Source organism: Pyxicephalus adspersus, chromosome 8 (genome assembly GCF_032062135.1).
Source record: "Pyxicephalus adspersus chromosome 8, UCB_Pads_2.0, whole genome shotgun sequence".
Taxonomy (NCBI): Eukaryota; Metazoa; Chordata; class Amphibia; order Anura; family Pyxicephalidae; genus Pyxicephalus; species Pyxicephalus adspersus.
In genome coordinates, this window is record NC_092865.1 from 67509359 (window position 1) to 67534052 (window position 24694).

At 37.9% G+C, this 24694-nt stretch overlaps 1 protein-coding gene across 1 annotated transcript in view; it reads right to left on the bottom strand.

Moving 5' to 3' along the window:
- Positions 1-24694, bottom strand: part of EFCC1 (EF-hand and coiled-coil domain containing 1) — a 75614-nt gene that overhangs the window by 14985 nt on the left and 35935 nt on the right. Inside the window, exons 3-4 of the mRNA XM_072421013.1 lie at positions 2832-2962; positions 629-755 (exon numbers count right to left, since the gene is read on the bottom strand). Coding sequence (XP_072277114.1) covers positions 629-755; positions 2832-2962 — 258 coding nt within the window. The remainder of the gene's footprint in view (positions 1-628; positions 756-2831; positions 2963-24694) is intronic.

Here is a 24694-nt window from a genome sequence, read left to right on the forward strand (position 1 = left end):
TCAAATTTTAACTGGATCACTGGGAGAGTGGGTCTGTAGGAGTTGGAAGGGGGTTTTAGGTATTGACCCCCTCCCCCCAGGCTCTGACCTTTCCAGCCTGATATCTACCTGAACCTTACTTTCAGATTGGTGGCAATACCTTCTGTTGCACCGGTTGGTAACTCTCTAAATCCTGACTGACTCCCCAGTTTTTGGTATTATCTGCATATCATTCTCCATACCATATCAAATGCTGGGTACCATTACCCTTAAATGGAAACAACAAACATTTTTAGGACAGGCTGTTCAAGGAATATGCCTTCATAAAAAGTTATTGTAGAAATAGCTGGAAAGTGTGCTGAGGAGTTTTTGTATTGCTTTGTATTTTGTCTTGCTTATGTAAACATTTGTGAACATTTCCACCATTTGTGTTGGATTTGGTGCTGACACACACTGGTCTTCTGCTTTGAGAAAATCTATTTTTTTTGCCTAATTTATTTATAACTATATATAGTATATATATATATTTTAAAATATATAAAATGTAATGTTTTGTACACTATGAAAATGAGACAAACGCTGTAAAAATGGTTATTCATTTCTTTTTATTCATGGTGTGACGTTCCGTCTAAACTGTAAATGTACTTACCCACTTGCACAGCATGAGACATTGGTTAAAATCTGCTGCACCTCTGCAGCTGTTTCCCCTATCCACCTTTCTTCCTCTTCATCAGATGCTGCTTGGCCTTCCACTGAGCGAAACAACTGATCATCCACTAGAAAATGGAAAAAACAGAAAATATAGGACATGTTTTATAGCTTTTGTAAAATAAATACCGAAGGTAGCTGCATGGATGGCTGCATCACGTACTCCGTCTGAAGTTTTAGTACTCAGATGACAAGCTAGTTAAGGTCAAGTATGCTTAAGTCCATTACAACTTATATGATGGATCTCTTACCATAAAAAGCACAGCATTTGGTACTACATAACATATCTAGCAACTGCTGACAAAGAGAAGTATATGTTACTGCAAGTTTGCTGCAACAATATTTAGTTATTCAATAAAAAATACATTTTTTAACTTTTCTTTTTTATAGTAGCAATAATATTGACTATGATTGCGGGGCAGCAGGACTTCAAAGTGCTCAGAGACAGCTGCCATATTTTGCTCCAAAATAGAACTCTTTAAATGACTTTGAAATCAAAAGTATTTCTCACTAATTAGGGAGAAGCAGAACCTGACTGGGGAAAATGTACTTACAATATTGCCATGCCCCCCCAGATATTCACACCTTGCAATACTGCCAACCACCATTGGAGGGAGCTCCTTCTAGTTTCTCGCCGGTTACACACACATAGGTGCTAGCATGTGTTTATGTTAGGGCTACAGCACTGTGCATCCTTCTTGCTGGAAAATCTCCATTTGGTCAGCTTTTCTTCTGCAGCAAGTTTGTTTTTCCGTCCTGTGCCTTGTCAACTTTACCACTTGTCCCACGACCATATTGGATCTGCCTGAAATACTATTGCCTTGTCTATCCATCTATCCATTCCCAGGTGCCTTGCAGGATCTGCCTGATCTTCAGTGGGTTCTCCACTTCTAAATCTCACACAAGCTCAGTGTTTCTTAAACAAGGTTATGTGGAACCCTATAGTTCCTCCAGAGATTGCTAAGGGTTTCTTAATCAATGAGCCATTTGTGCCTCTCAGGTGAGTTTTAGTGACACCCGTTCTTTCCACTGGCCAGCAATGTAGGAAGCATCTCCCCACTGCTAATATACTGTAAGCCAAGGGTGTTCAAACTTTTTGCAAAGAGGACCAGATTTGGTGAAGTGAAAATGTGTGAGGGCCGACCACTGACCAGGGTTAGTGTGGGCGTGGTCTGTGCGGGTCCACCAGGGTGACATGAAGGTTTCCCTGTGCACAGAGTCTGGTGTCAGTGTGGGCTCCGTGCAGAGCACGCTCTTGGAATCAGAGTGGGCCTGATCCGTGTTGGTCCCGCACAACACACGCCCACTATAATGACGTACGGGATTCCCTGTGCACATTATGCCCGTGTTTTGAGTGTTTGTGAAAAATCTGAACTTCTCTTATTCCTGCAAAATATTTCATTTTGTTTTTAGGTTTGTTTTTTTGAAAATATAATTAATATTTTTGTAAGTAGAAGCCACTTGTGTGCTACTAATTAGTACAACTTTGTTTTAGAGACATTTTTTAATATCCATCACTACATAAATTTCGGTAATTTCCTGTTGTTTCTCAAAATAGAAAATGAAGGTACACTTTCCCAACAAGAAACAAACAGCTGATGACTGTTTTATAAATTATCTACTTTATTTTAAAAAATATAACTTTTGTAGAATCTGTTTGAGCATACCACTCACGGTGATGTGAATAACTGACTGGAGAGTTGTGGTTATTGTCTTATTACTGCAATTGCACTCAATTGTTATTTAATAATTATTTTCCTTTTTTTTGTCTTCTTGTCTGTATGTTTGTTTAAAAATTTCAATAAAAAACTAGTAAAAAAATATATATATATATAACTTGTTTTGTTTTCATAAACTTTAAATATAGAGAAGAACTATTAACAAGCAGGAACATTGTGGTTGTCCGACATTTTGCACTATTACTGTATATTCATAATACTATAAATTAGGCAATTTTATGCTATAGTAAAAAATGAAATTAATACCACTTTCATAAGATTTACATTTAATAAATCTTTTTTACTTGTTTATCTAAAAGCTAGAAAGCTAAACATTTTAAAAAACGTTACCGGCTGTCTGTAAGAAGGCGATAGAGTATTTTATGAATATAACAAGATATAAGAGTATGATGAGAGGTCACGTACCATTGTGAACATTATCTACAACCACATCTTCAGTGTTGAATGTGTTCTCTGTTTTCCTGCCAGGAGGACCCGATCGCAGGGACAATATTTTCTCTCCACATGTTGCCAAGTTATTCATCTTCCCTTCTGACCTGGAAATAAAAGAACTCATGATAGTAAATAGACATTCATTATGTAAGACTGGAAAAGATGTGATAGATAAAATGTGGAAATAAAGGGAACTGTCTAGTGGATATCAGGGGTGCATTGGCCAACTCCAATTTATGATATCATTACAACAGGGAGGGACTGAGGAAGGAAATGGACAGAGAATTCAAGTAATTTAAACAATTATTTGTAGTGTTTTTCTTTTCCATCATTTTTTTGTATATAATTGCAATGTGTCTTTGAACTTGTTAGAAAAATGAACTTGTCAGTTTCATAACATAGTCCCTTCTTTACTTGCACATAAAAGTCTGCTCCTCTTTTCTAACATTACTCTTTGATGGCCTGGATCCTCTGCCCTGCCTTCCCCTCACCTTCCAACATAACTTACGAGAGTGCAGCCTTACATTATTTTTAGGGATAAAAGAGATTTAAAGAGGAAAAAGCCATGCATTCATAAGGAAAAAACAAAATCACATGGGCTCAGTCTTTATTTTTTGTACAGGTTTAAGTACTTTGTAGTTTTGCGATGTTTATGATGGGTCATGTGCTTTTAGGCTATAATTGTCCTTAGAAAACTAACGATTAACGTCCGATCAACATTTATTTTGAACGTACATGCTGTAACAATACGATCGTTTAAATATAATCCACCAATAGTGTACACACACTAGATACGATCGTTTGAACGATGCAGGAAGTGACATGTACAGGAGAAAGTGTACCGCAGAAACATCCACAATCACTGAACGAACGTACACACATAATAGATCTTCGCCCAATCTGATCCGCCGGAAGGGTCGTTCGTTTCCAGCAACATTCCTCGTTTATCAGTGTCGTTGGTGAGTCGTTGTTCACTTTTTTTGTTAATGATAATCAGACGATTGCTTGTTAATCATTAGTTTCCAACGATAATTATTGCACGTGTGTACATAGCCTTAAATGATCTATTGTGCAATACTGTTGGCCACCAGTAGATGGTGCTGTGTCCTTATGTAACATGTGTAACAAACTATTTCTTGTCTCCAATGGCAAGAGTTTGTTACACACTTTACATGAGAGCACAGAGCCATTTTCCGGTGTGACCCTGTATGAACCAAGATTCTTTTTTATAGAGGCAGTTTGAGGGAAAAAAAACTTGGTTCATAACTTAAATATATGAGATATATTTAAATGACAATATAATTTTATATCACAAAGTATGTACTTTCTAGTCCAAGTCAGCGCTGATACACTGCCAAAATATGTTGCATGTAACATTCTTGCAACAATAGCAACAGTGAGGACATTTTGGGCCCAATTTATTGAAGCTCCTCAAAACTGGAGAAGATAGACTATCATGGGTGAACCTGGGTGATCCAGCAAACCAGGAATGGATCTGGTTCAGGATTTAAAGCATTTGCCAAATAGGAACAAATTAAATACAAATAAAAGATAAAATACGTATCCCAAATTTTTAACAAACCACTAATTTATGCAAAACCTACAACATTTTGAAAAAAATTTACTGAACCTTTTGTTTGGATGTGGGGACTTTTGATTAAACTTTACTTATATAGTTCATATATATGCTAAGCAGATCAAGTGGACAAAACATTTTACATTGATCTATAACACTATAAAGAGTTTCTAGGTGTAGTTCATTGTTCCCTAATTTAGTGGGTTAATCCCGAAAAAAAAAGATCAACTGACCCAAAGGACTAATCCCTCTCTATAAACCCAATATTGCTCCAATAATTGCAGAGACTCTGTGGCCATTTGTATAGCCCTCAACTATTCCTTTTTGTTGGAAAAGTTCTTGTGGAAACAAATCCCTGTGTCCCACCTCAACTTTCTTTGGTGCTCTTTTGTATTTTCAACACTTGAAATTGTATTCTATATTTCAAGATAGCCCAACAAATCACAAACACACTTCAAAATTTGAAACACTTTTATCCAACAATTAGCTTTATGAATAGTCTTAGTCACTCTGGATTCACTCATTGATTTTTGGATTCATTTTCCAAATTATACACACTTATTTTCAATTACTGCTTCAAATAACTAAGCAATGACAAAAAGTTCACATATGCACTACTTTGCCTATAATATTTTGTGTATTTACCATTTTGATGCATATTATTATTATTATTATTATTATTATTAATAAACAGGATTTATATAGCACCAACATATTATGCAGCGCTGTACATATACCATCCTTTAACATATGTGTATATCATCTCTATGCACCTCTATCAAATGCCTCTCACAAATCCCGAGGAAGCCCTCAGACAAAACGCGTCGGGTTACGAGATGTTATTACTATATATGAAATTATTTAATCAGGAATACTGTGTCTGGCCAAAAGCTCTTTCCTCATGTGATTGGAATGCCCTACAATACCTTGTAAATTTGTAAGCTACACAACATTATGTGTTTTATATGACGTTTAATATATTACACTAAATATATTTATATTTGGTAATACATTACTAAAACTCAGGCTTTCTGTTTCTTTATCTTGAATTAAATAAATATGGAATTAAGAAGACACTGACAACTGGTGGCGTAGAAACAATCATTCCCCTAAATTTTGCCATTGCACACTTTTTATGTTCCCAGGTTTGCAGATTTCTCTTTGGAGGGTGTTACTCATCAAATCACTATGCTATTAGTCCACCATTTTTAACATATTTTTTAAAATTCTCCTTTGTCTGTATTTCTCAATCTATGTTTGAACAACATCTGCATTGCTTGACTGTGCCCAAAATAACTGCCTAGCAGAAGCCATAAACAAATAAGAAAACTACTAATTATGAAGCAAAATGCCGAACTTGCAATGGGAGGATCATGACGTGTTGGAGGGCCAGACCTCTTACAGAAAGTTCAGCGCTCAGTAATTTCACTCCAGTGATGACACTACAGCACTGATTATGTACTGCTACAAAGGTCTGCAGCACAGATAAAGGGAACTTCTGGGGAAAATTGCATTTAATCTAACAGCTGCTATCAGTTTGTTAAAGATCAGCCAGACAAGACACAAATCCTGGCATCTGGAGCTGTCTCCTGAGACCGATAAGACAAATTCAAATTTGCTTTCGTAGGAAGAATTAAAAGTTTTTCGACAAACAAATGATGTATTTCACTGATCAGATTCATTAATGTGACACCTGTTAAACAAGTTTACTGTTAGTAATGAGGGATAAAATCTGCCAAATGGAATTATTGGAAGGAAAATGAATTTTACTGCATTGGCAGATATATCTATGCCAAATAATACTGTATCAAGGGGGTGATAAGATATTACTGTAAAATATTCACTTATTCTAAACATAATATGGGATTGCTAGACAACATGTAAAACAACAGAACATGAAATCCTACCCTAGCGGATGTATGTTGCAAACAGGCCAAAATGTGGGCAAAACAGATAGTTAGAGTGTATCTTAACCCACAAAACACAAAATGTATACGGTAATGCCTGATGGCCCTTGGTTAGTTTCCTTTTTCGGTTCACCACGTGGCCCTAAGCCAACAATGTTTACTTAGTTTACTGAATCTGCAGAGTCTGCATTGTCCTGTGCATTTCCATAATAGGACATTTCCTCCTTAAAAAAACCAGAGGCAACAAAAAACAATCTTCAACCGAAGTAACAGGAAGAAAAAAAATAATAAAAAAAAATATAAAACTATACTATATCTACTTAATTATAAGCTGATCTGAATATAAACTAAGATACCTATCTTTACCTGAAAAAAAACAGGAGAAATATTTTAACTCGACTATAAACCTGTCACTTCTAACATTTAGGTTTAGTACTCAATAGAAATACCAATAAAATGTATGAATAAAAACATTACAAACAGCTTGCCTTTGACAGCTCTTTCAAACTATGTAACACTTATCCTAGGCACACACATGCAATTGTTTTTGTCCGATAATCGGCTCAGGGACGATATCGGACGAGACCTTTGCGTGTGTACAGCGCTTGTCATCCATCGTCCAAACGACCGTCCTGGTGGATACACGGACAGACGAGGAACAATCGTAATGGAAGTGAAGGGGGAGAGAGTGCAGTGGGTTGCCACTCCGTCATTCTCCCCCTCCCTTCTCCATAGAGCAGAACAATGCCATATGTACAGAACTCATTCATGCGTTGTGCAGTCCTTAGTCGTTGGAAAGGATTGTGAAAGATCCTTTCCAACGACAATGATTTCACGTGTGTACATAGCCTTTCCTCTACCTCACTTCTGCACATGCAGATAGTTCTGACCCGAGCACGCCTGCCCTTTCAAATTTAATGGCATCGGCCCCTCGGCCAGCTAATCAGAAGCCTTGTGGTAGTTCCTGGCTATCTAGTACTAGACCCCTGGCTTTGTTTCTGACCTTCCCTGTTTACTGCCTGCCTCGGCCCTGGCCATCATTGACTACTCTCTTGCCCCCTGATGCTGTACTTCACACTGTTCTGTTCACTCTGGTGTGGCCAAAGACTACAACCTGGTATAAGTCTGCAGGGCAACATCCTCACCACTAGAGGCTCTGGAGAAGACCTAACTGATACTGAGGGCCTGATTTATTAAAGCTCTCCAAGGCTGGGGAGGATACATTTTTATCAGTGAACCTGGGTGATCCAAAAAACCTGGAATGGATTTCCTCAAACTAATTTGCTAGGAAATGTTTTGAATAAATAAATAAATAAATGAATAAATAAATAAATCAGGCCCTGTAGAAGAGCTTCCAAGGTAAATTACCGCCGTCCAGGAATTAATTCACAAAGCTCAGTGAATGTGGTGATAGTTTACTTTGCAAAGAAAGCCCTATTGTGTGAAAGGAAAACTAAAAAACTAGAATTTTCCATGCACATAATTGGATGGTTGAAGTGAACAGAACTTCATGTCATTTGCTAAGCTATGTTAGGGATAATTCATTTTTCGATGTGAACTATCAATATTCTTTGAGTAAATCATCCCCAATGTGTCATCTGAACCCTAAAACATTTATATCCACTTTGTACTGCCCAGGAGAATATAGAATGTGACAACGTCAAAGTCATGAACACCGAGGTCAATATCTTTACAGATATTAAACATTATTGTAGAAAAATATAACCAATTTAGCACGTTATTTGTTTTCTCCATATTCCTAAAGTACAAATCATGTAGTGTACCAATCTTTAATTCCAGGCACAATAAAACTGAACCGTGAAAACAAAAGTCACAGATGTTAAAACCCCTAAAAGCACATTTAATTGCATGCACGGAACCTTTGTCTGTGACTATTTTCTTGGCTCACAATGTAATTGCATTATTGTTTCAAATTGCATTCAGAAACTTATGGAGATGAGACATGAGACAGAGATTTGAATTTGCTTAGGGCAAAGATCAGGCAGCGGCAATGAAGGAACTGCATGGGAACCTGCCCATGGATTCTGTATGGACGGAGGTGGGGGGTTTGTGTTTCTATGGGGATCTTCAAACAGATCTTATTCATCCTTCTGTCTTTGTGTTTGGAAAAATGTGGAGGCTAAACAATACGGGAATCATGCATGAAATGGGTTTTGTGGGTGTTCAAGGATAAATCAATGCGCATAAACAATCAGCGTGATAGGGATGAGACAACTAAAATGTAACACAAAAAATGTGTTCTTGGCTATTCCATTTCTACACATATAGGATCTTTTGAATTTTGACAGTTTGCGTATTTTGCCATTTGTATTGAGAATTTGTGATAATTTTATTTAAGTATGAAGTATTTTAAAACTTAATAAAGTGAACATTAGATTGTGAGCTCCTTTGAGAGACAGTTAGTGATTTGAATATGGACTTTGTAAAGCAATGCGTTATATGTCAGTGCTATAATAATACTTGTTATTATTATACAGTATTTATATAGCACCAACATAATATGCAGTGCTGTACAAAGTCCATAGTGCTGTCACACAAAGGAGCTCACAATCTAATGCCCCTACCATAGTCTTTATTACAGTCAAAGGACAATTTTAGGGGGAAGCCAATTAACCTAACTGCATGTTTTTGGAACGTGGGAGGAAACCCACGCAAACACAGGGAGAACCTGCAAACTCCATGCAGATAGTGTCCTGGCCGAGATCCGAACCTGGGGCCCAGTGTTGCAAAGGCCACAGTGCTAACCCGAGCCACCATGCTGTATTTTTCTTAAGGAAGCAACATTCATTTATCAACCAAAATTTTTTTTTACAATCACATTTCAGTTAGTTTATTTTAAGCAACACTGCCATAAAAATATATAAATGCCTAACTCTGCAAAAGTAAGTTTTCGACTTCCAACACCTCCAGCCATTTTTAACGCATCCACTGGTGTGCATAGTGGTTTCTCCCATTGCCCCAACAACACTATTTTGTCCTGTAGTGATGAAAAGGCTGATGGGAGGAAACATTTTTGGGGAAGAGTTTCAAACTTTATTGCGGTCCAATCTACTCCTGAATCCTGAAACCCCTAATCAGCTCCCATCAGCGGTTTACCTGTTTACCTACTTTTTACTTTGGTTACCCTTTGCCCATTCCCCAGACATTTTTCAAGCTTGGCAGGAGCTCCAGGCTGGTCAAGGATTGCTTTCTTCCATATGGCCCAGCAGTATGGATTAAGAGGCTGCAAGATCCACACCTAGACCTTTACCACAGAAGGAGCAAAGCAAATTTTGTGCGACTCGTAAAATCTTGATTTTAGAAAAATTGATCTTGAGCCCCCAGACAGCTCCAAAGGCAGTGAACATTTGCTAAATATAAATCAGAGTCAGAGGTAAATTGTAAAATATCATAGGCAAAGAGTGCAGCACGCACCTGCCAACCATGTATGTGTACCCCATGGTAATGTGTAGATATCAAAATAATGCGTAGCAGAGGTTCCAGCATTAGAAATAAATAGCTGTTGGGACAATAGGCACCCTTTAGGTGGAGCAAAAGATTGTGATACATAGCCCAGGGTACTGACATGGGCCGACAGGGACACAAAAATGGCCAAGTGCCATGTTTTTGTAGGGCCCGACTATACCAATTCGATGCAATACCACAAACGGGTACAAGTTCACCATGCCTTGCGTATCTGAAAAATGGCCCAATTGGTGAATAACCCCCATTACCCCCCCCCCCCCCCTACAATGCAAACCAGATGTGCACTCACATATGCTGACTTTGTCTCATAATTTTTTTCTACTCTGGCTTTAGTGGACATGACAGGCCATATGCACAACCCTTTTTTTTTAACAGAGTGGCATTAAAACTAATCCAGATCCTTCCCCTGCTTCTAGGACCATTTTGGCACATGGGCAGCACTACAAAGGGGCAGATTTGGGCACGTGACACCACTTACAAAGTTGTCAAATGTTCCAGAGCCAATGTGACAGACAGATGACAGCAGACTGGAGTGGGGCAGAAAAAGGCAGCCACCAGCATCAGTAGTAAGACAAAAAAGAGAACCTGTCATTCCTACTCTATGTGACTAACGCTGTGACATAAAACGTATAACAGGCCTATATCTGCAGTCACAGTGACAGAGTCTCCTCATGCTTCCCTTTCCTCCTGCCATGCCACGCCAACTTTATAGAGCTGGATCTGGGACTCCAGGCTGGGAGACTTTAATGGACACAGGGGCAGGATACCACTGGTAGTAAAGTAGCAGTCAGCCATTACTGAGTCTGGGAGATCTATTACAATTACCGAGTGTTGTGGTAGTATACACAGGGCACAGCGGGTACTAGCAGCCTGCAGTCATACTAAAATGACATCAGTCAGCCATTACGCTGTATAGGAAACAAATATTGGGACTGTGACTGACGTAAGGACAAACAGGGCCTGTGTTTTGGTCATAGGCATAGGACACCACTGGCCATCGAGTAGTGTGAATGAAAGCCTACCAAAGCAATCTTATAGATATATGTGGATATTTTAGAAAAAATAAATTCTTCAATTGGAAAATGAATGCAGCGTATCTCAGTTTTCACATGAAGTTACTCTAAACATTGATAAGACAGACTTAACAACCATTCATGAATGGGAACACAGTGAAGATAATGGGCACATAGAAATCTAATAGTGAGGCACTACCAATAAAATATGAGGACACCAGGCCCATCAGATAATAATCCAGACTAGTAACATTGTACCCATGCAAGCAAAACATAAAAAATTTCCTCAAATTAAATATAGATGTAAACAGGGAACTTTTTAATTCAAATTGGTACAGACTTTGTGGATTAAATATTCCCATTCTAAGAATGCCATGTACCAAATTTTTTGCTGGCTTTTTTATTTTTAGACAAACAAAAGCCCCAATGTTATTGTCAGAAAACTGGAAAAACCCCAGATGAAAAACACAGATCTCTGACGGAACACAACATGCTGAAACAAAAGCAGCCATTTAGCCTGGTATGATCAATTAAACTGTGTAGCGTCTATCCATAATGTAGACCACATGATATTTTCAGATCCGCTGTTTTCCATTGTTTTAGTTAATTCTTCTCTCAAGTTTCTTACAAGGTTAATAGCACATGATAGCTGAAGATCTGAAGCTTGTAATGACTTGGCACTAATACTGTTTTTTAAAGTTCTTCTCAAACAAGATAAAGCAAATTGCAAATTTAGTAATTATTGCACTTAGCCTGAGGTGTCTTTGTCTGAAGTCTGGAAGAAGCATTGCCTACATCTTTCTCATAAAGCTGTAGGGTTTTTGCAGCATATTGACAAATCCACAGATAACTGCTTCTGAAAGAACAGTTACTGGAAATGTTTCTTTTTGTATAAAAAAAACATGTACAGCTAAGCCACCAATAACTAAATGTTGAAATAATAAATATTCTGTAGGTATAAAAAAATAAATCATAAACTAGTTGAATATTTCTAACCAAAAGGTCCAAAGTAATGACTGTAAGAGTAAGAGCTTATAAAATGGAACTCTTGCTGATCATGGCAGAAGCTCAACATCCACCGAGAATAGTTCTGCTTTAAAGCGGACCTATCACCTATAGAAGTGTAGATAACCTTTTTTTAAAAATTGCTTGTTTTTTATTTCAATAGATTTTTATTGGGTTTATAATAAAAAAAGTACAAAACATGGGAATATTTACAACCAGTTAGAAAACTGAAACAGAATGCATAGACCAAGTAAAACATTACCATTGCCGACTGTGCATACATAGGATGTAATCATCTATAGTAACTTAATATAAACATGATGTCTTGGTAAGATAATAAAACCTTCAATTTCTAATCTTTAAACGGTAACAAAATAAAAAAGGAGGGGTATTCCCGGATCAATCCCATGGAATAATAAACTAACTTCCATACAGTAGTCACACTGGGGGTACATTGGGCAATGAATGTGCTCTCCAAACATCCCATACTATCCCATATAATTTTTTTTTGTGTGTCATAAAATTTGTTTGTTTTGTTACCCCCCAGATGTCCCCTCCCCTTCCATTTTTACCGCTGCAGCAGAAAAGACTGAATGAGAGAGCAGAGCCTCCTGGTATACCTACGTCACATATCCCAAGGGGCTTCCGGTTGCTCCTTCTGTGCATGCGCAGTCTCGGATTTTCAGGCACTGAAAAAAAAGTGCTGATCTCATGCATGTTTTATTAGTTACAGCAAGCTTTGTAACCCAACCCACCTTGCACCTACACAGTTTGAGATCAGGTGATGCTGCCAAAAGTTATTATAATTACACAATATTTATATAGTGCCATCAAATTACGCAGCGCTTTTCAAAGTCCATATTCACTATATATGTCACTAACTGTCCTTCAAAGGAGCTCACAATCTAATGTCCCTACCAGAGTCATATGTCTGTAATACAGTCTGAGGTCAATTTTTTGGGGGAAGCTAACTAACCTAACTGCATGTTTTTTTTTAAATTGTGGCAGGACACCGGAGTACCCCGCGGAAACCCATGCAAACATGTGGAGAACCTGCCAACACCATGCAGATAGTGTCCTGGCCAAGATTTGAACCTGGGACTCAAAGGCTGCTAACCACTGAGCCACCATACTGTTTTTTTTAATACAGTTCCGCTTTAATTTTAAAGCTACGTACACACGTCCAATGGATCTCTCCCGATAATTGGCTCAAGGCCGATATCGGACGAAAATCTGGCGTGTGTACAGCACCCGTCATCCATCATCCGTGGTCCTGGCGGATCCACGGATGATGGAGGACGAACAATCCTAATGCAAGGGAAGTGGAAAAGCGACAGAGCGGCACCCTGCTGCGCGCTCTCCCCCTTCCCTTGCATTAGGATTGTTCGTCCTCCATCATCCGTGGATCCGCCAGGACCACGGATGATGGATGACAGGTGCTGTACACACGCCATACAGCAGAAGGGTGTTGTATGTACAGCACTTGTTCATGCATCGTGCAGTGCTAGTCATTGGAAAGGATTGTGAAAGATCCTTTCCAACGACTATAATTGCACATGTATGCGGCTTTACTCAAAGTAGATCTATCACTGAGAGATTATAAAAGCTGTGTAACTCATTCCAAAGAATGCTAATTGCCTGGATGTATAGCTGATCTTTTAACTTCACCAATTTCAGACACATCTATAAGCAAATGGGCAGATATCTGTGCCTCAAGTATAATAGCTTCCTTTGTCTCAAACACAATTATTCCACTAAGAATGGCAAAGCATAGTTCTAAGTTTCTGAAGTCTGTCTACAAACAATATATTTAAGTTTTCCCATAAGAGGTAGAAATAGACAGCTGTTATTTCAGTAAATGTATTAAAATGGAAATGGTATACTGGTTTCTTTTACAATAATAACAGTGCTAAAGTGACACGCTGAATTACACATAAGAGACCCTTTTATATTGGTATGTCCATCTTCATCTTATTTAAACACAAGGTATTTTCATTTCATTACAAACAACACAAATTTAAAAAAAACAAGTGCTTTTCTTTTAACTTGAAGCTTTTACCCCGAGCTACCACCATAGTCTAGATCAGTGTTTCTCTGTTTTCGGTAGAACCCCAGGGTTCCTCCAGAGGTTTGAGGGGTTCCTTGAGCAATGAGGAATTTGTTTCTCTCAGGTTAGTTTTAAATGACACCAATGATCTTTTTGGCTATCTGTAAGGGTGACATTTTCCCCACTGGCCAGCAATGTAAGATAAATTCTTCCCACTGACCATCGCACTAATATACTGTGGATATAGTAATTATAGGAGGGGTTCACTGTTCCCCCATGTTAAAAAGATTGACAAATGCTGGTCTAAACACACTCTGTTAACCAATGCACACTGCACCATTCAAAACCATTTGCTACAATATGTATATTTCATGTTTCTAGAATAATGACCAAGTATTTGTAGAACCAAAGCTATGGTTGCCCCCAGCCTGTCAAGAATTATTCCTCATATGAACTGTAGACAAGTCATTTAAATAGGTAATTTAACCTTTGTAATTGAATTATCAAACCTATTAAAGCTGCCAGATGATTTGAAAGATAAATCAAGACTTAATTATATTTCTTTTTTATAATAAATCAGATCTGAAGGTAACAACAGACTTCTGCAGAGAGCAGGAAAAGATCTAATTCTGGATATCCTGCTATTGTATATAAACACAGCCATTCTCATGTCAATAAAGCACAGCGATCTTTTGTGTTTAAACTCCCACAGGGCTTTTGAATCCTAAATGAGCTTTCCTAGAATGTAAAGAAAATCAGCATACAGTTGGTATATTGCAAGGCAATAAGAAATTGAATGATTCCATAATTTCATACACTGTAATTAGCATATTGTAGATGTGAAATAAATCACATTAGGGAACTTAAAGAGCACAAGTAAAGTGAATCTGCTGTGAACAAAACATTCCAGCAGTGTTAAATGTAGAAGGTCTACCCTGCTGTTTAGTCTGAGAGTGTACAAAGCAATTTTTCACTTCCCTTTGCAAAGTGCACATGTCCTACTTTAGCCCTAATATAATTCAATCCCAATAATAAGATATCTAAGATTTCTTTTTTATTCCAGGTATGTATGCATTAAAATACCTAATTTGTATGCCCAACCAACTGTTTCTTGTATGAGGCAAGCAAGGGTTTTTGTTGGGATCAATAGGAATGTTCCCTATCACTTTTTTTTTATCCTGAAGTGCTATCATCAGAACAGGTGGCCCCACTAAAGGATTTTCTCTCACCCGCTGCTCTAAGGACAACCCAAAATGTTGAATTTCTTATCTTAACTAGAGATGAGTGAATCGACGCTGGCGAAGTGGAATTCGATCCGAATTTCAGGAAAAATTTGATTCCCTCCGAATCTGAATTTTCTCACAATTCGTGGTAACGAATCACACTTTTTCCTGAAATGGCGGCTACACGTGTGAGGACTTTAGAGATTCCACTACGATCTCTGACCACTACAGGGGATGAATAGAGACTTGTCCCCATTCATCCCTTTTACAGCTTTCCCTTAACCTCCAATAACACACCCTTTTCTTAAATTACACCATGGTGAAAATAAACGGACAATTATTGATTTGAACAATTTATCGATATTCATGAATGACTGCTATATTTACATTACAACCATTTAACATAAACTAAACATGTAATCCCACAAAAAACCCTCCTCTCATGTGGCGGGTCCTCGGCAGGCCCTAACTCCTTGACTGCTGTTTTTTAACCATGGATCTGCATTTCAATTAACCGGCTCCCATGCGCCATTCCAACACCTTTGGAACAATATCAATCACACATAACTTCCCCAACCTTAACACCTAATAACCCAATAAATCATTTTGGAGACCTCATACCATGGATGGCTCTTCACACTCCATCACTTTAACAATCCAGCTCAACCACACCCTGTTCCCCGAGGACCTCACACCGCCAACGCCTTCAAACAACCCACCGTACAACCTCAGTTACCTTCACTTCTTTTACTCCCAAAAATATTCTGGCCTCACCCCCACTTTTCCTATCCTTATACCCTTCTACTTTACCCACCCATTATTTACTTATCTACCTATCCTACCATTCTTCCCCCATCCCATATTTTAGGTATAAAGGGTGTGTTCTAATTCTTTGGAGTGCATTATAATCATAGTTAAGAGGAGTCGAGTAGTGTGAATTGTATAGTACTATCCTTTGGACTAAGTTTATCATTTTTATATGTTTTTAGATGTATTATTGAGACTCATCTAGTTCATTTTGGGACTGTGATGTCTACATTTATGTCTCTATGTGTATGGGGAATACACTTTTTAACACAGCACGTGTTGACCTTGAGCATGCCACAGGAATCCATAATTAATTACCATATGAAGTGACAGCCAAAACCTTACTGTAAATGATTTAAAGAATCATTAATTATCCATGGCTACAAAGATATTTTAAATATCACTTAGACCACAAGAAAATTGCATCTACATCTTTTTGACCATAAGCTAATGTCAGAATGACGTGATAAAATGATGCCTCCTTAATTGTTTGGGCATTGCGTCAGTGAAATTACAAAGTAGAGATAAAGGTTTTCTGCTTAGTCCATGCTTTCCAACCAGCCTTGATAGTGAAAGTCATTTTGGAAATAAATGGTTCCCTTAAACCTTGATTTTAAATATTAAAGATAAACACCCAGGGACTGATTAATATAACAACTAGATGAGTTGCTGCTGTAACATAGCAGACGTGTTCTTTTGTCTATTTTTTGTATTAAATGAAGATATTATAGTAAATTATTAAATCAGGATGTATGGTTGGGAGTCCAGTTAGAAGCTGGGACATAAGCCTGCCCTTGAGTATTTTGGAGAGCCCAACTGCAAAAGCTCATGAATTTAGCATGGCTGGCATTTTATGGCATCTGCAATATCCTTCGCTTTGGATGGCATGGACATGAAGGTATAGCAGTTTGTTGGCTCAGGACAAAAATAAAGGTATGCAGTAAAGCTTAAACTGGCTTCCAACACAAGACTGAGGTACATTTAGGTAATATGGACTGTAGATATAGCAACATACCCGCACAAACTTGTTCACAAGATCTAAATGGAAATATAATCCACTTTCATTGCTCCATGTTCCAGTTCCAACAAGCTTTAAGTCAGCGGTCGCCAACCTGTGGTCCGCAGCTCCTGCTGGTGCGCATGGGCCAGAGCCACCGACCATGTCCCCTGCACGGATCAGAGGCTCAGGGAAGTGAGTTGTGTCTCTGGACACAGCAGGTGGGTTCTGCCATCATGACGTTACTATAGGGGAAGTTTCTTCCCCTTTGAGTGACACTGGGTACCCCACGCATGGGCAGTAAATTTAGTGGTCCGTGGGTCTGAAAAGGTTGGCAACCACTGCTTTAAGTGGTGGAAAGTGGTCAGCACGGGCACTCTAACTGGTCTGCAGCTCCACAGCCCTACATGCAGCTGGCTTTAAATCATGACCAGCATTAAGTTTTTCAGAAATGTGTGCTACAGCGGTCTCAGACCAGATGGCTAGCCTCAATGTACATCAATGGGCTTTGGGCACTTGTGACCCTGTCATTTTTCATTAACAACTATACCAAGGAAAATCCAGTAATAGTCATCTAAAATCTAAAAGTACCATTAAAAAACATGCAATACAGTTTTAACCTAAATGGGCCTTCCGAAAGTGTACACAGAGATCATTACAAAGAGCTGTAACAAGTCCTATTATCATGGAAGCCTCACTGCTTTCCACCTTCAAAAGGTCATCAAAAAAAAGGAGTAAAATCAGATTAGTGTCCTATCATGGTAAATGTCAAGCTTTCTAAAACTGCCGTTAACCAAGTCATCCAAGCTTAATATTATTAGGATTGTATAAAGAGCTGCCATCAAGCACAGAACAAAGTTAATTTATTAGTATTTTATGTCAGAATCATGGGTCGTTTTTATTTTTAATATCCTTACTATAGTTTTATGTGGAAATTGTCAAAAAGAATTCATTTCAATAGTGTTTCCCTGCAAATGCTTGTTTTGTTTTTCAAAAGCACACTGAACTATCTAGTATCTCATGGGATTATGTTATTCCCCTGGTGCCTTCAATGTCTACGCTTCTAATCACAAACTTCAGTATCTTGGGACATGTGACATTTAACCTTCTTTTCAAGTTTATGCATTTAATAATGATGTTGTCAGTAGTACTGGGAGAAGAAGCCGCTAATATGACCCATGATAAATTCATTTGCCTTGCTTTTTTAATGTCAACCAATTAACCAATTAAACATGCTGAGGGTAGTGATTAATGAAACACATTAATCAGAGTAAAATGTTAGGCATTTAGTTTTCCATAAGAAGAGAAGCACCAGGCCCAATGTGCGGCAGAATAAATGTAAATCAGATAACTACTAATCTGTGCATAAATGCCTTTACCAATATATTGGGGGACGGTAGCAGATTATTACATATTTTTGAAAAGGAATAACCCTGATAATAAATTCCTGTTAAAATAATTTTGTCATTTTTACTGGTCAAGTAATTTTATACTAGTCTATCCAAGAATAAGATTTTTTTGGTATGCAAAAAAATAAGCCCATCCAAAATACAGGTAATTCTTATCCACAGGTATTGATATCTCCTGGAGTTACAGTAACCAAATGATGGTGTATGGCAGGGGTGTCAAACTCTGGCCCGAGGGCCAAATTTGGCCCCCCAAAGGAATTTTTTTTGGCCCCCAAAGGAATTCTAAATATGAATTCATCTGGCCGGCTGCTGCATTGAAATAGCGCCACTACTACAATTCCCGGTATCACTTGCGTCTATAGAGCAGCGGTCTTTCCATGGCCCCGCATTGGACTGTTTTATAGACGCAGGGAATTGTAGTAGCGGTGCTATTTCAGTGAAGAGGGAGTTCCAGCCACTCATAACATTAAGCCGCGCATTGGACTGTTTTATTGACGCAGGGAATTGTAGTAGCAGCGCTATTGCTCTGTTATATGCTTGTTCCCATTTGGATGTTTAGCAAAACCTCTGTTTATGAAAAGGTTTTATATTTAATGAGAAGGAAAAACTTCTATTTTTTTTCAATAAATATCAAGCTTGGCCCACGACTTTGTCTAAATTTTTAATTTTGGCCATCCGTGTATTTGAGTTGGACACCCCTGGTGTATGGGATAAAAATGAATAAAAAAAAAACTTCATCTTCATTATTGAACCCAAAGCTTTTTTTGATCATGTGTCATGGATTCAACTGACGTGTCTTTGACAGTGACTCCTGACATTTTCAGGGGGTACCACATAAAATTCATTATAAATCTTGCTATGGAAGACTGTTGACGTATTGCTGGAAATGGCTAGAGACTGGGGACATATACAGGTGTAGGGAAAGGTGAAATAAATGATGCAAGAGTCTAATAGAGTATATGTTCCTAAAGCGGATCTAAACTCAATAATTTTACTTTACATAGAGGGGTAGACAACCCTTCTAAATAAAGTAAAAATGTTGTGCTGTGGCGACCAAGACTTAATGGGAGCGGAGAGCCTCCCAGGGTTCCTACATCATGCCGGGGAGGCTCTGGGTGCTCCTACTGCACATGCCGGAGGACATGCGCAAAAAGGGCATATTTTCCCCCAAGGGGAGAGATGCCAATGTCACGTATGCGCAGTGAGATTAGCTCTCTTTTTTGCCCCTTCAGTGGACAGGTGCGGGATTGGGTAGCAAGAAGACCGGAAGAGAGGACAGAAGATAGAGGCGCCCGGGACGAAGAGGAATCCCAGGATGATGTGTGACCGGGTCGCAAGAAGGTTCAATGCCATTGAGGGACCTGCGGCATAGGTAAGAGTCATTTTTTTATTTTTAGTTTAGTTCCGCTTTAAGTGTTTTTTTAAAATGAACATTACATTTCTTAGCACTTATGTTCTTCCATTCTTTTCCTGTCTGGTCTGATAAAAAACATTGAACTGACCATTTATCATGAGCAACAGACAACCAATATTCTCCTACACTTATAAAGAGTTTTACTCATACTCAAACTATAAAAATCTTCAAAAAACATGTGTGTAATGATATAAACTTGGCTCTATTACATTATCCCCCCATGTGATTTAAATGAAAAGGTTAACTTCATCTGCCATAATTTCCATAGTTAAATGGATACGCCAAAGTACACCTCAATGCACATGCAACAGTCCCTTTCCACGCTTTGCAAAACGTATTGCTTCCAATCAAGTAAAAATAATGGGTGACTCAATGATATCACTTACAGCTAGGCTGAGTCTGATTTGGCTTCTCATGCTTTTTAAGTCATAATGCGGAAAATGCACATTTTCATAATAGGATTAGGGGCCCTATTGTGTAAGTTAGAGCCTCTCGGGGAAATATGTTTTCTTACTTAGAGCTGTAATGACGGTTTATTCTCTCTCTGTAATATTCATGTTTGGTGTTTATGTTGAACACTCTCAAGCATGAAATTAGCTGAATATTCTCCTCTTTTCCTTCTCTGACTGCAAATCTGCTTTCACCTAATTATAATATTTGAAATCTAGTCTCCTATTTCTCTCCTGCAAGGTAATGAAAAGAGGAGCTGCTTGGCAAATGCAGCATTTTGTTAATCAACTGATTGCATTTCCTGCTGGACTGGTGAACCTATGATTAGTATTGCAGAGAAACATTCAACCAAAAACAACTCCATACAAAGTCCTCTTGGAGCAGTGGTGGGATATTTTGTTATTGCACCCAAGGCAGGACGTATTCCAAATCATGCCCCTGCTGTATAGTAATGCTGCATGATCCCAGATTATCATTCTGAGTGTTTAACAGCCAGAAACAAATGTGAAAGCTATGGGTAAGCGGGGGATCGGCAGCTCTCCAGCTGCTCTTCATATAAATTGTGTTTAGAACTGTGTCTGTGGCCCCCAAGCACTACTTTACCCAAAGCAGATGCCTCTTCCTTTTCTCTGGCCCTACTCCAGGAACAGGATATATAAAACACAGTAGATATAAGCTTTGTTATCAGAGACATACCCATAAATCATGTTTCCCTGATCAGTTTTTGTGTACCAACCTAACCTTTACGGTGTTTTTGTACCACCTGGGCCATTAAAGGTTATTATGTGTACCTAAGCCTTTCGTAGTGCAAACTGGGTAAGCAGCCGTTTCAGGTAACGTACATTCTCATATACATTAACACATCAAATGCCTTCACACAAAAGCAATTTAGTTTGATATGCTAAAGCCACAATCCAAACAAAAAAAAACAAAGATCACCCCCTATGTACACCTAAGCTTCAACCACCAGCAAAAGCTTATCTGAATCCTCCATCCCGTGGCTAGAATGTATTTACACATGTAATGCAGTTTAGATGCATATATTTGCATGTATTTTCCAGGAGGAAACATATTGCAAGAAGTTATAACTCATTTAAATCTGCATGATAACCCAAGACTACTATGTAGACTTATTAAAGGATTTGTGGATGACCATAGGGATGGAGTTATATATACACCAGGGGTGTCAAACTCAAATACACAATGGGCCAACCTTTAAAAGCCTCCAAAATATCTATAATTGAGAAAGGTTGCTAATGACAGTCAACAGAGGAGGGGGCACTTGCAAGTCCTGATTGACACGTCAGCAGAGCATTCTGGGATTTGTCGAATTAGCTGTGCATGCACTGTGGCCAACTGTAGTAGACTTTTGATATTTTCTCGAGGGCCAAATATAATTACAGTAGGGGCCAGATTTGGCCCGCGGGCCTGAGTTTGACACCCCTGTACTATACATGGATTAAACAGTTCTGGGCAGGCAATCCATGGTCCATGTATGTTATATGCCTAAAGTTCACTTGTTACAGCTTTACAAAACTATCTGTTCTGAATAAAAGTTTGTTAACTGTTCAAGATGCCAACTGAGCTTACTTGAGAAACAGACTGATCAATATATATTTTCTAATTCTCCCTTGCTAATTACATTTCTGGTTGCTGAATATTGTGAATAATTAAATTGCGTGGTACAGATCATTTTGTACCAGGTAAAATTAGGTCGTTTTTTTCCCGCAAGCTAAGTAGTCAAAATACAATAAAGCGGATATCCAGGTAACATTTAAAAAACTTTTCTAGTATTTAAAAAAAATCAGCATTTGCTGTCTACCTTTAAAAACTGAAGTTCTGCTTTAGAAATTTAGGAGCTAGAGGCCTATCATAACTACTCAAAATTACAAAATGAAAAAAAAATAGAATGTTAGAATGAAAAAAAAAATAGAAATATAGACCGATCCCATGTGATTATATTTTTTTCTCTTTTACATAAATGTTCTAAAAATGACAGCCTAACACAACAACAAAATAATTACTGTTATTCATGTTATTTTTTTGGTATTGCTATTGATTACCATATTGGAATAAAGGCTAGAAATAAATCTAACAGACAAAAAAAACTGTAAACCTAATAAAACATGGGGGGAACTGCACACAAGAACCACTGCAGAACACTAAAACCACTTACAAGCGAACTTGAGGGCCTGTGATAATGGAGTTTGGATCAATGGTATCAGTTTGGCACCAGTTTGATGGGACACTTCAAGGGCATTTGACCTGCAATCAAGCTCTTTTTGACCTACATTTGACCTGCCTATAACTATCTACAGTGTGAGCTACAAAATACTCTTTCAGCACTTTTCAGCAAGTAATGGGCCATATTCATAGTTACAAAGAAAAGAGAAAATCGCCATACAAATATTCACAAACATCCCAAGAACAATGAAGCTTTATTATATGGAATAATACCATGTGTACATTGCTGCTCACAACGAAAACTGTAATCAATATAAATGCTCACAAAATTAATGTAAACAAATATACCCATGGTATATATATGTCACATGGGCTCATCTATCTTTTTCCTCCTTTTTTTCAGTTAAACGGTATTTTGTACTTTTGAGTAAATTGAGATGGGCCATTTGTTCCTAAATGATCTTTTGTGAATTATTGTTGACCACCAGTAGATGGCAATGTGTCCTTGTGTAAAGAGTGTAACAAACTCAAATTTCCTGTCTTGGATGACAAGAGATTGTTACACATTTTATATAAGGATACAGGGTCATTTACTGGTGTGACCCAAATATAAACTGAGATTCTTTTTCTTAGGGTATTTTAAGGGAATAATTCTCAGTTTATACCCAAATATATATAGTATGTATTCCTCAACAACACATTTACCTGTTTGCTTGGTGTTCTACATTAAGAAATTATATTTGAAACTCAACTAATAAAACTTACTCTTCAGTACTTTTAGAGGTTCCAAAAATATAACTACATTTAAATGATTGCTTTTACAAAGAGGATATAACCAGTTTGACACCAGTTTGATGGGACACTTCAAGGACATTTGAACTGTCTATAATTATCTACAGTGTGAGCTACAAAATATACTCTTTCAGCACTTTTCAGCAAGTAATGGGCCATATTCATAGTTACAAAGAAAAGAGAAAATCGCCATTCAAACATTCACAAACATCCCAAGAACAATGAAGCTTTATTATATAGAATAATAACATGTGTACATTGCTGCTCACAATGAAACTTGTAATCAATATAAATGCTCACAAAATTAATGTACACAAATATAACCATGGTATATAAATAAATCACATGGGCTTTTGTACTTTTAAGTAAATTGAGATGGGCCACTTGTTCTTAAATGATCTTTTGTGAATTATTGTTGACCACCAGTAGATGGCAATGTGTCCTTGTGTAAAGAGTGTAACAAACTCAAATTTCCTGTCTCGGATGACAAGAGATTGTTACACATTTTATATAAGGATACAGGGTCATTTACTGGTGTGACCCAAATTTAAACTGAGATTCTTTTTCTTAGGGTATTTTAAGGGAATAATTCTCAGTTTATACCCAAATATATATAGTATGTATTCCTCAACAACACATTTACCTGTTTGCTTGGTGTTCTACATTAAGAAATTATATTTGAAACTCAACTAATAAAACTTACTCTTCAGTACTTTTAGAGGTTCCAAAAATATAACTACATTTAAATGATTGCTTTTACAAAGAGGATATAACCAGGTATAATTGGTTACACTATCTCATATTACAAAGCAGTGAAGCAGACAATGTCACACATTGTTAAATTAAGACTCCAGACAAAAAACCCTTAAGATCTAGTGATGAAGTGATTCCAGATGTAGTTTGGTGATTAAGTACTATACATACCATTACAAGCACATTCAACCTTTTAAATTGCATCCTAAGGTGATTTCTATTTCCTAGCCATGGCTTAATTTTAGGACTGGCTGCACAGACATGTATGTTGGTGGCTCTAGGTCAGGGGTGTCAAACTCAAATACACAGTGGGCCAAAATTAAAAACTTAGACAAAGTCGCGGGCGAAACTTGAAACTGAAATAGCACCGCTACTACAATTCCCTGCGTCTATAAAACAGTCCAATGCGGAGCCACGCATAGGTAGAGGGGCCGCTGGTCTATAGACGCGAGTGATGCCAGGAATTGTAGTAGCAGTGCTATTTCAATGAAGTGGTGGGCCAGCTGCAATTCATATTTAGGATTCCTTTGGGGGCCAAAAAAAGGACGTCGGGGGACAAATTTGGCCCACGGGCCAGAGTTTGAGACCCCTGTTCTAGGTGATCTGGTCACATACAAGTCATGTAAATGCTATGAAAAGATACTTCTCACTTGTTTTGAGATTCATAATTTTTCTTGGATCCTTAGAAAAGATAAAGTGACATCATCCTTGCCTAGATGAGCCAATGGGAAACCATTTATGTCACGATTTAAATGGAATTATGTAATATGAAC